This window comes from Diplotaxodon limnothrissa, linkage group LG6 (assembly GCF_057381915.1).
Source record: "Diplotaxodon limnothrissa isolate DT_005_m linkage group LG6, D_limnothrissa_male_GT1.1, whole genome shotgun sequence".
NCBI lineage: Eukaryota > Metazoa > Chordata > Actinopteri > Cichliformes > Cichlidae > Diplotaxodon > Diplotaxodon limnothrissa.
This window is the reverse complement of record NC_140601.1, coordinates 12,101,067-12,114,184: the sequence shown is the minus strand read 5'-3', so window position 1 is coordinate 12,114,184 and position 13,118 is coordinate 12,101,067. Positions and strand designations below refer to the sequence as shown.

Sequence of the window (13,118 nt, the reverse complement as noted above, 5' to 3'; positions counted from 1 at the left end):
GTTACATAGCAATACACTGATACAGAGCTTTTGAGAATAAAAATAATCATCCCATTGATGTGTTATACTGGGGGAAAAAAGCACTAAAAAATCAGCTTCAATCAGCTAACAACATCTGATTGGTTTTTTCCCTTTTTTTTCTTCCACCATATAATCTATATATGACTCCTATTTATGTCTTAATGTCAATAATAGCGCCTCTCTTTCACTCATAAGCACAGCTTTTATGCTGAAGCATATCGTTAGTATAGGAAATTCCACAAAACTTGTCACTGACTCAACAGTTTTTTGTTTTGGGGTCTTTGAGCTCGTTGTTTTTGTTTTTATAGTCTGCATTACAGGCTTCATTGTCTCGGTTCCACTGATTCATACACTGACCAGAATTACGCACGGCTCTAAACATGCAGGGTGAAACCGGGGCAGAGCCAATTATGCACTCCTTCTGATAACATTTCCCCCACTGATTGCAGCTAAACCAACGCAAGATTATCAAAACCGCATCAGTTACAAAACAAAGAATTCTTTCACAGCGTTAAATTTAGTATAATTTGCAGGAAATTGCATGCCGGTAAATCAAGTTTGTGTGGTTCATTTAAATATGCTCCTCCCAGGAGCGTGTTTGAGAGAGAAACCGTGGGGTAGACTGGGGTTGGGTATCACACTTTTTACTCTTTGATGAACTGCTGTTCATTCATTCATCTATGACACTCTGAAATTTTGACCCCATAGCTGGGTTAGCTGTCAGAAGGAATGGGGTTGATTGTCCCTATAGCTAACAATGGAGTTTTAGTAGAAAACAGTGATTTTAAAGTGGGGGACAGGTTAACTGGAAACGCTAAATTGCCCATAGGTGTGAATGTGGGAGTGAATGTGATTGTGATTGGATGTCTCTGTCTGTGTTAGCCCTGTGACAGACTGGCGACCTGTCCAGGGTGTACTCTGCCTCTCGCCCTAAGACAGCTGGGATAGGCTCCATCAACCCCTGCAACCCTGAAAAGGAGAAGAGGAAGTGGATGGATGGATTGATGGATGGATGGACAGTGATTTTAAAAAGTATAACATTTAATTTTTTTCAAGATAATGACACAAACATACAACATACAACACAAACAACTGAGAACATTTCCACGTTGCAATAGTAGGCAAGTCAGTGTAAACATGTGATAACAGAAACGAACTCCATTAATATTGAACTGACTCTGAACTGCTCTCCATTTTAAGTCTTATTGCATTCTGGATCATCTGGGTTCAGGGCTGGACTGACACTGGCATATTTTGGTAATGGTGGCCCACTGTGTTTATTAATATGATATGTGAAAGTGCATAACATACTAGAGGATATATGTTCATGTGGTGTGATTTCAAAAATTAAAATAAAACACAGCAGCCTACAAGGAAGAGAGTAACATGTTAAACAACTGATATGCTCTTTCACTGCTCAGGGATTCATCCTGGGAGAGATGGCAACAGTATCACAAAAAGAGCTCCTCATCAAAGTGGCACAGTTTTATTTTTATTCTATTTTTTTGCTACTTTGGGGGAAAATTTTAGACATTACTTATACATTTTCATAAGTTCTGTTAAAACCTGTTGTAATCTTGTGTTGATTTCTTTTAAAAGGCTTAACATCACTAAAGTACTTTTAAGCCACACAACTGTGTTTGTCTGGTTTCTTTGCCATTCATGTACCAGAGCTCTAAGAGTCGTTCTTAATCTTCTGATACTAGCCCAAATTACTCATTACCTTGGTAATTATCCATCGGCACTGTGTATATATACCTCCACGTAAGTGCTACAAGAGGTAGTAGTAAGCTTTATGATCATCCAGGTGGATGTCAGCAACAACACAAAATAACAGTAAACACAAATCACAAATGTGAAGAATGCCTGTTAAATCCACACCAATGAAAGGTACATCCCTGGAACATCAATGGGGGAAAAGGTACCTTAAGGAGAGAGAGTCTGGCAGACACAACACTTGTATTATAACAGATTTAATGACTAAAATAAAGAAATAGACGTTTTTACACAAATAACACATAACGCTATAGGCTAATATTATTATGCATGTTTTAAGTCTCACTGAAGAAAAAAAAAGTCTTGTGATAATTTCCTATGTGGAGTATTTGCACACTTTGACCCAGATACTATTTATTGAAGATGTGTCTCTATTCATATTTTGTCATTTTTTTATATTTTCTGTTTTAATTCATTATTATTATTATAATTATTATTATTGTGTGATCTTTTTATGCAACAACAACACGCCCGATCCATGAAAATGATAAAATACTTTGTGCATGTTCCACAAACTGACCACTGCAAAATGAGCAGACTGTGACGTGACCTGCCCTCTGTGGCAGTGACAGACAATGTACTAGTGATGGGATTTCCGGCTCTTTTTAGAGAACCGGCTCTTTCGGCTCGGCTCACTAAAAAGAGCCGGCTCTTTCGGCTCCAAACCGGCTCTTCAGGTTGTTTTGTTGCTTTAATTAATTTATTATTAACAATAATATAAAATTATGCACAAAAGGAATTACTAATGTAAGTAGTGGTTTTATTTATATATGTTTATATATAAATATATGCGGTGGCCCCTAGAGACAAAGCATGTACAAACCCCAAAACAGATTTCTAGCGTTAACTGAACTTCCAAAACAGAGCTACCTACAGTAGCGGTTTTTGATACGGGCGACACGGGCGGTTGCCCAGGGCGGCATCGTGGTGGGGGGCGGCATCACAGGCATCGGCAAAAAAAAATAAAAAATAAAAAATTGCTCGTACTCATGCTGCCCCGACATCAGCCAGCGCATATTGGGAATGGCATAAGCACCGATCGGTTTTCTATCGCCCATTTGCTGGGAGTAAGAGCGCCCTCCGTTTGCGAGGTGCGCCTGCTGCTTGCGGCACAGGGAGGAGAGGACGGGGCGGCGGGGGATTCTCTGACCGGCTGGAGCAGTATCTAATAACCAACTCGCAAAATAAAACAAAATAAAAACAAAACAACAAACACGAAAACACCAGACATCATGATACAGACTTATAATTTGCACCGATGTTTTTTCGAAATTCTATACGCGAAAAGTAAACGCAAGAGCCCTCGGTGCGCCTGCTCGCTGCTGAAGTCAAAGTAAACTTTATTGTCATCTCCGCTACAGTCCAGTAAATAGAGAGACGAGACGATGAGGCTCCAGTTACAGCAGTGCAAGTAAACAAACAATAAATATAAGAAGAGTAAGAAAATAAATATACACTTTAGGACTCGGGGTAAAGGGATCAATAACAATTTACAATTTATAATTTACAGTTTGATGATTTAAAGTCTCACACACAACCCGTCGAAAGGGGGGGGGGGGGGGTGGCTGCTTCCAAATAGAGCACATTTCATTCATAATGATGGAAATCCAAGCCCTTTATGTATTCATGACTTGAATCCTGGGTTGTGTGAAATCCCAGAAATACACCCTAGACAAAGTGAATCTGTGAACGAAGGTGTAGGTCTATTAGGTTATGTTGTGGTGATCCTCGGGTTGGGGGATTTGTGTTCATACTGGAGTCCAAAATTAAAACCAATGGAAGATGGACAAGAAAAGTTCAAAGCCATCAGGTCCTCAGTTTAGAAAAAAGAGAAAAGAAGAGGAGGAGAAACGAGCAAAAGATACAGGTATGCAGATGTGTCATTGGATAATGGCAGGTCATCCTGAAACAATCAGAATCAGGATCAGAATACTTTATTAATCCCTAAGGAAATAATGTGGATTACAGTTGCTCCAAAAAGAAATGGTAAAAATAGTAACAGTAACAGACTAAACTCCAAACAATACATTATGTTACAGATTTTAATATTAATTAGTCATTGTCAATTGTTGATTTGTCCTGTTCTCATTGTATGACGAATTATGATGGCTGTTTGGTAGCCGTTTGCATACAATGCATACTCTCTCTCTCTTTATATGTGTGTGTGTGTGTGTGTGTGTGTGTGTGTGTGTGTGTGTGTGTGTGTGTGTGTGTGTGTGTGTGTGTGTGTGTGTTTCTATGGCGAAATTCAGTATGGTTCCGACAACAGTTTTATGTTAATGTATAATCCTTAATATGTTTTATGTTTTATGTGTGTGTGTGTGTGTGCGTGTGGGGGGGGGGGGGGGGGGGGGCAGAGGGAGTGTTCGCCCGGGGCGCCAAACAGGCTAGGACCGCCACTGGTTACCTAGATCACTTAAATTACACAGTTGAAAGCATATGTGTATTGTTTGTGCACTCACATATATATATTCAAATAATTTAAAAACAATGTTCATTTACCTGTTATTACCACACACCAAATCCGGTCATTGGTACTTGCTGGCTTGTGTAGCCACTAGGTAACAAAAGCTCAACACTGCGCCCTAGCATCCTGGAGCACTTCTGTTGTGTTTTGTACGTGCTTTGAGTTTTTTTACGTGTTTTGGAGTTTTTACGTGTTTTGGAGTTTTTACATGCTTTGTCTGTAGGGGCCACCGTAAATATACTTTTATTTATTCACGCCACATAAAATATAATAAATAAATCATATAATACAAAAATCAAATATTCACATTTCAACTTTTAACTATTTAAATTTTCAGCTTTTTCCTTTTACAAATTTAAAGTGAAACAACACAAAACACTGCAAACCACAACACAATTAAATATAAACTAAAATATGAAAACAAAAAGAAGATGCATATTCTCTGTCATATGGGCCTGCATGAATAAACTTTCTGAATCCTTTATCATCTGCAACCGAAAATAGTTGTGGATGATTACTATACCTTTCTAATGTGACCTTGTTGTCCCTGGCTGTCTTTCTCTGTCTCTCCCTCCTCTGTTCCTGTGCTACTGAGTGTGTAACTACCTGTTGTGTTCTGTAATGTTTATATCATATTGCACCACTAGAGGGTGGTGTCGCAAAATAAGAGTAAAGCGGAGTCGGTAAAGGTTTAGAGATAGAATACAGTTAGATGGCTAGCTGATAACTGATGTGTGTCACTGCTACCTCTTCGATGTTAGTCTGTGCTGAATTCATTAAAGAGCACTGTTCTTCATGAGGATTGGTTTATTACCGGCCGCTACTACATTTTGGCGACGAGTAACCCCTGCGTGTTTTTTTTTTTCTGCTTTGAGTTTTTTTGCTGAGTCATCATGGCTGCAAACGTCCATCCGCCGCCGATGTTTTTGCCTTGCCCTGGAGATCCTGCTTTGCCATTCAACATGTGGATGCGTATGTTCAACAATTATTTGCTTGTGATCAATGCAACAGGGAATGCTTGGCCTGAAGCACGAAGAAGAGCTACTTTACTTCACTGCTTAGGAACTGAGGGACAAAGGATTTTCTACTCACTGCCAAACACAGGTGACACTTTCGCCTCTGCTGTTACTGCCCTAGAACAATACTTTTCACCCAAGGTAAATGTTGTTGTGGAAAGACATGCTTTCAGACAGCAAACACAAGCTTCACATGAGACTGTTATCCAGTATGTGGCGAGCTTGCGTGACCTTGCTTCTAAATGTGAGTTTGATGACAGGACAGAAGAAATGATCCGTGATCAGCTAGTTGAACATGTGTCTAGCCCCAGCATAAGAGAAAGACTCTTGCTGGAACCTGATTTGACACTAGATAAAGCTGTTACACTGGCAACACAAATGGAATCTGCAGTTCAACAAGCTAAATCCATAGCTGCAGACAGTAGTACCCCAGTCCAAGCTGTGCAGTCTCACTCGCACTCCATGCAGAGGAAACATAAGTACAATGCTCACCCTGCAAAGCCATCTCATGCAACAAAAACATCTAAGAACTGTTTTAGATGTGGTTCAAACAGTCATTTAGCCAACTTTCGTCAGTGTCCTGCTGCCAAAGCTACATGTAAACTGTGTCATAAAATTTGACATTTTGCTCGTGTCTGCTGCTCATCCAAGACAAGAGATGTACGGGAAGTCCATTTGCCAAAACTCACAGTCCTTTACTTAACAGATCCTTCTCATGCATCAAAAGGATTGCAATGCAGCATAAATGTGAGAACACCTACCTCATCAGCTAAGGACATTGAACTGATTGTGGACACAGGTTCTGCAGTTTCTATCCTGCCTAACCACATCTACGAAGAGCACTTCAGTGGTACGCCACTAAAACCACCTGACCTTCAACTAGTTACATACACGAAGGCAATACTGTTCTACCTCCATGTACTGATCCTACTGCTTCTGTGATGTCTACAAATCCATCACCTGCTTCTTGCATCCCTGCTGCCCCAGATATTGGCTGCGTGCGTGCCTTTGTGCATAAAGTGAAAGTTGACCCAACAGTCAAACCTGCCCGTCAGAAGCTGCGACATCTCCCGTTTGCTGTGAGGGCTTCAGTTTCAGCAGAACTGGATCGTTTACTCAAAGCTGGTGTCATTGAACGGATTGATGCATCACCATGGGTATCCCCAATTGTTGTGACAGGACGGAAAACTGGTGGAATAAGGCTGTGTGCAGACCTCCGTGAACCAAACAAAGCTGTGATCACTGATTGCTACCCCTTACCACATGTGGATGAATTGTTTGCCAGCTTACAGGGTGCAAAAGTGTTTTCTACAATTGATCTTGCAAATGCATACTACCAGCTGCCCCTGCATGAAGATAGCAGAGATTTGACAGCATTCATTACACATGATGGACTCTTCAGATTCTGCAGAGTACCTTATGGACTGGCCCCTGCCCCCTCAGCTTTTCAGAAAATGATGGCTGAAATCCTTAAAGACCTCCCAGGTGTCCAAAACTACCTGGATGACCTTACTGTCTACAGTAAAAGTGCAGCTGAGCATGACCAAAACCTTAGCACTGTCCTGCAGAAGCTCAAAGATGCTGGACTTGTGCTTAACGAAAACAAATGCCATTTTAGGAAGACATCGCTACGCTTCCTAGGTCATGTTGTCACTGCTGATGGCATTCTTCCTGATGAGGAGCATATTGATGCTGTTTTGAGAGCCCCTCCCCCATCTGATGCTGTTGCTCTGAGATCCTTCCTGGGCTTGGTGTCATGGTACTCCAAGTTCTTGCCAAACTTTGCAACTGTTGTAGCCCCTATGCGTGCCTGTGCTAACGACAAGAACACCTTCACATGGACTTTAGATGCACAAGCGAGCTTTGAAGAAGTAAAAAAACTCCTGGTGAATAGTCCTGCACTGCTACTGTTTGACCCTGCCTTGTGTGTCGTGATCTCTACTGATGCAAGTGACTATGGGCTTGGTGCTGTATTTGCTCAAGTGCAACCTGTGGCGTTTACTTCCCGCACAATGTCTGCAACAGAACAAAAGTACTCAACTGTTGAAAAAGAAGCTTATGCTTGTGTGTGGGCTGCAGAGAAATGGAGAACGTATTTGTGGGGCCGACGTTTTACTCTGCGGACAGACCACCAAGCTCTGACAACACTGCTGAGCACCAAAGGGATTAATAGGGCTGGAATGCGCATCGCCCGCTGGTCTGCCCGCCTCCTGTGTTTTGACTATGATGTTATTTACCGCCCAGGTTCTCAGAACTATACAGCTGACTATCTCTCTCGCCTGCCCCTGCCTGTTTCTTCCCATCCTACATCGGATGCAGATCATGAAATGGTAGCCCAAGTTTCTGCTGCCATGTCCTCTCTTCCAGTTGCGGACTTTGACTCTGCCTGTTCAACTTGCCCTGAACTGGTTGCTTTGCGTTCACAAATACAAAGCGGCTGGCCTGCCTCAATCAAAGCACTTGATGTCACGCTTGCACCTTACTACAAAATCCGTAATGAACTTTCAACCCTGAGTGATTATGTTCTCAGAGGCTCAAGGCTCATTGCACCACTTTCAGTGAGACCTAAACTCATTGCGCTGGCACATGAAAGTCACCAAGGGATTGTGCGCACAAAACAAAGACTACGAGATCTCTACTGGTGGCCAAAAATGGACTCACAAGTCCAGTCTGCCATAACCTCATGCCTCCTTTGCCAGTCCAATGACAAAACTGCACATACTAATCCTGCTCCTCTCCAACCCGTCCCACTGCCTGATGGACCGTGGAAAAAACTTGGTCTTGACATTGTTGGGCCTTTTGATACTGCAATACCTGCTTGTAGATACGTCATAACATTGACTGACTACTACTCCAAATGGCCTGAGCTTGCCTTTTCACCTTCTGCTACTACTGATGATGTCATTCAGTTCCTCTCATCTGTCTTTAGTCGTCATGGCAACCCAGAGAACATCGTAACTGACAATGGTACACAGTTCACCTCTGCAATGTTCACCTCATTCCTTCAGAATAGAGGCATCTCCCACAGCAGAACATCTGTCTACTACCCAGGTGCAAACGGAGCAATCGAACGGTTTCATCGTGCCCTCCGCACCTGTATCCAGACAGCAATCCAGCAGTCAAAACCATGGAAGGCGACTGTGCTGGATTGGCTTCAAGTTTACCGTGCAACACAGCATGCAACTACTTCCCTCTCTCCCTATGAACTCCTGTATGGCAGGAAGATGCGTACTAAACTGGATGTCCTCCCTTTGCCTCCTGCTGTGTCTCCACTGGATGACGTTGCACGTCACTCAGTTCAGAAATATCAGTTGAAAATGCAACGTTACACTGATGGTAGGCGTCACGCACGGAAACCTTCTTTTCTACCAGGAGAGAGTGTGAGGATAAGGAAACCCCACCATGTCCCTAAAGGACATCCCAGATTTACCCCTCCTGTAACAGTAACAAAAGCCAAAGGCTTGAATGCCTTCTTGCTGAGTAATGGAAAGATTTGGAATGCCACTCATCTAGCACGCTGTCGCCCAGTGACTGAAAAGAACGCTGACACTGCTAGGTTGCACCACACCCAGACTGGCTCACCTACTGCCAGAAGACTGCCCCGCGTCAAGTATAAGCCTCGTTGGCACAAAGACTATATTGTACCATAATAGGTTGCTTGAAAAAGGACATTAGAGAAATGTCATTACTTGTTCTATTTTGGGTTTAAGAAGAACTGATTTCCTGCCACCAATGCACTAAGAAAAAATTGTAATGGAAAAACTGGAATAATTTCTTTTTATTTTACAATTTCAGGCTTATTTAGCTTTTCTAGTTGTAGTATTCTGATGTTATAACTATTGCAACATTTAAGTTCACCAGTGTATGTTTGGTTTGCTAAACAGTGAATTACTTTATTTCTGTACTACGCTATTTGGTGAACTCTTTTTATAAAGAGAGAGGAGATGTTGTGTTCTGTAATGTTTATATCATATTGCACCACTAGAGGGTGGTGTCGCAAAATAAGAGTAAAGCGGAGTTGGTAAAGGTTTAGAGATAGAATACAGTTAGATGGCTAGCTGATAACTGATGTGTGTCACTGCTACCGCTTCGATGTTAGTCTGTGCTGAATTCATTAAAGAGCACTGTTCTTCATGAGGATTGGTTTATTACCGGCCACTACTACACTACCGCCCCTCCCCCCTCTTCCCAGCGCAAAGCACAAGGCTCATGCGGAGTGAAGCGGAAAAAAAGTGGGAGAGAGAGGGCGAGAGAAAGAAAAAAAAGAACCCAGGGCTTGTGATAAAAGCCGGCTCGCGTCGTTCACATCAAAGACCCGGCTCTAAGAGCCATTTCGTTCGTGACCGACACATCACTACAATGTACCAGCCAACCCCTCAGTCGCTCAGGCACATCTGTACAGCAGCTGTTTTTTACCGGCAGAATCACAAGGAGGACAAAATGTTCCGTTTATGTGACTATAGACATAAGACGTATAAACACAACGGGATTATATATAAACTAGTTGTATCTTGACCAAGTACGGCTGTGCACACATTAAGTCATAATACGTTCACTACGTGTTGAGTAGTCACTCCTGACGTAGTCCTGTAGGTTTCGCAGAACTTTCCCGGTAGAGGGTTTGAAACCGAAAGCACTCGTTTGCGCCATTTTCTTTACATCCTTTGCTTGGTGCTATATCGGCGGGTCAGTGACGAGGTGAGTTCTTTGATTCATAAAATTCCCCAAAGTTAAAATGCACATCTTTGGAGGTTTAATAACGTCTGTGCGCTGCGATACAAAAGGAAACAGGAGGAGCTAGAAAGGATGACGGAGACTTGAACTTAAGATAAGATAAGATAACCTTTATTAGTCCCACACGTGGGAAATTTGTTTTGTCTTGACTTGACTTTCTTGTTGTTTACTTTCGCTCTGTCTGTGTGCAGCTTTACATCGGATGTGAACGAACGCAGACATTGAGAGCATATAGTGACCGATGTATGATCCAGATCCAGATGTGGTTCATTAGCAGGTTTTAGAAGTTGTATTAGCACTGCTATTAATTCACTGACGTGGTGACGCTGATTTACTTCCTCGTTGTCTGCGATCCCACTAAACACAGCGACGAAAAATGAAACTACTGCACGACTAGCTTCAGTGTTTTAAACTAGTCCTTCAGGTTTATTTACATTCATTTGAGCCCATGTTCAGGGAGGGGAAGTCACCTGATGCAACTGGTTGGCGGGAGGAAGAGAGGACCGAGGAGACACTGGAAGAGAGCCAGAGGGTTTGGGGCTAGCATATAGCATACATATAAAAATGTGATCACACTGTTGAGTACAACTTTGGTTCCTCGTAGACTTTTTCAAAACATCCTTTGAATAAAAGCAGAAAGTAAAAACCATATTTAAAAACAACAACATAATAAATAAATGTTTTATTCCATGCACACATCAGATTTGCAAAGGATTTTCTTGGTGGACTTATTGTAGTAGTCTCTGTTGTGTTCACAGAACCTTAAAAATACAGAAGATTTACACCAGAAAAGTTACACTCACATGTTTTTTCTTTATAATATTTAAAAGTTCAATATTCTAAGCTAAGCAACCATTAACCGAGGAGTTAACTGCACAACACTTTTAAGTATTCCTATTAATTTTATGATAATGGGGGCAGTGACACTTAAATGCCTTATTGTTGTTTTATAGATCATCTTGAACAAACTGAATGTGGTGTAATATACTTTAAAATAGACAGATAGTTACAGACATGAATTTTCTGATCAACTAAGCCCATAAAGGAATGAAAGAAGTATTTATTTAAAAGAAACAGAGCTCATTTTCTCTCTCTCTCTCGTTTGTTCAGTGAGCAGACATGCTGGTCCCAGAGCTGCTCTTAGAAAAACTGCAAGACCTGACTAATGATGAGTATAAACATTTTAAGTGGTACCTCGCCATGAAGATCGTGGACAGCTGCAAACCAATTCCAAAGAGCAAACTCGAGGGCCAAGACCGTATGGACACTGTGAGTTGTATGATAGACAGCTACGGTGAAGCGACGGCTGTGAAAGTCTCTGTCGCGATCCTGAGGAAAATGAATGTCAACAACATCGCAGACGACTTAGAGGGCAAGTTTGAAGGTGCGGTGAATGCAGAGTTTCTTAAACTCACCTGTAACTGACAATCTGTTTGTGGTCTGCCTCTGTGCAGACATTACCACTGATTCTCTGCTTCTTTGTCCTTTCAGCTGTAGAGGGCAGAGCAGCTGCATCCTCTGGATCCTCTACTTTAAATCCTACCGCTGGAGCCACGATGTTGGCTCAGCAGGGAGGAGTGGTTTTTGCCCCCACGGTCACCGGTAGCAGCACCGCACCTATGAATATAAACTTCTACCAAAAATAATCTCAATGGAGATTAAAGCGGAGGGCACAATATAGTTTGTAATTATTTCTTTCCTTTACATGAAATGAAATTAATGTTAACTGGTGATTCTGAATAAGGCCGAGTTATGAGCTGTGTCAGCCCTGTGATAGATGGGGATCTTCTCACGCAGTCCATCTGCTGGATGTTTTCATGTAGCTTACACGGTGCAATCACATGTTCCTTTCAACACAGAAATGCCCGGCATATCTAAGGTCTTCTAATGATGCCAGTAATTGTTACAGCTACATATGATGCCATGTAAAGAATATACTCCAGAACCACGAATGTACTCTGTTTACAATTTGCAGTCATTAAAGTCTGATTTTAAAAAAGTAAATCCCGGGAGGGAGTAACAAAGAGAGACACTTACACGTACGGGCATATTCATGTTTTTTTTGCTACCAACAGGCTACTTTTACAGCAGACATATTGCTTGACATAATTGTTCAGGCAACAGTAACAACTAATTACCGATGGTAATACAGTCGACCCCTGTCAGGTATTCGTGAACACTCTTACAGTTGTAGAAGTGTTCACGCGTAGCTGTAAGCCAAATATTTTAAGGGCAATATTGTAAGATGACTTTGAAATCATATAAAGTGTTTTAGATTAAGATATATTTGGTGTTTGAACTATTAAAATAGGCAGTTATAAGCGTTTTTAGAGGGGTTCTCAAGTATTTGCGGCAGTTGTGGTCCCAAATCACCACGACTACCGGGAGTCGACTGTATAACAAACACACAGGGTCATTTAGGGTTCTTTATCCTCCTTTATCATGAAACAGCATGAGTTATATCCCAGAACCCTGAAAATAAAGCCTGAATGATATTGAGCCACTATTCATTTTAATCTTTATTCCTGTGATTTATCTGTTGTAACACGTACAAATGTCCACCTGTGCTTTGCTGTTTCAACAAACTCTGAAATGTTCAGATTAAATCAGGCCTGTTAAGCTGTGTATGTAAACGTGTTAGGAGTTACTCGTACTTTCATCTGAGGTCAGCAGGTGAAGCTGTGTTTTTGATGTTTCTGTGTCATCCACTTCTTGATATTGTACTCATAAACATACATAGTGGTTACATCTTCCAACAAACTGATGCACTCACATGAACTTACAATCAATCTATTAAAAATACATAAGTTTGTGCGCCGGTTTGTGGAAGCCGGCATGTTTCCTTTGTATATGGTGGCCGAGACGGACATCTTCCTTCTGACTAGTCGGATTTCATCTGTAGCTGAAGACCGGATACATATGTTGCACCCCAAAGGTGGAGAAGAAGAGAAGTTGTGCCATTTAAATTCATGTCTGTGCCATTGGACTCAAGATATGAAGGATCATACCTTTGTTTTATTGTAAGACGAGAAGTTCCCCAAGGAAATAAAAAGCGACGACACCACCGGCGTCATAATAAAATATCATCCTCTTCCTCCTCACCT

At 41.7% G+C, this 13,118-nt stretch overlaps 1 protein-coding gene across 1 annotated transcript; it reads left to right on the top strand.

The window, feature by feature from the left end:
* The first annotated feature begins 9,949 nt into the window (after positions 1-9,949).
* LOC146630200 (caspase b-like) lies at positions 9,950-12,240 on the top strand. The gene is made up of 3 exons (XM_085355658.1): positions 9,950-9,978; positions 11,125-11,398; positions 11,506-12,240. The coding sequence occupies exons 2-3, from the start codon at positions 11,134-11,136 to the stop codon at positions 11,658-11,660; spliced, it is 420 nt and encodes a 139-aa protein (XP_085211784.1). The 5' UTR covers positions 9,950-9,978; positions 11,125-11,133; the 3' UTR covers positions 11,661-12,240.
* The last annotated feature ends 878 nt before the right edge of the window (positions 12,241-13,118 follow it).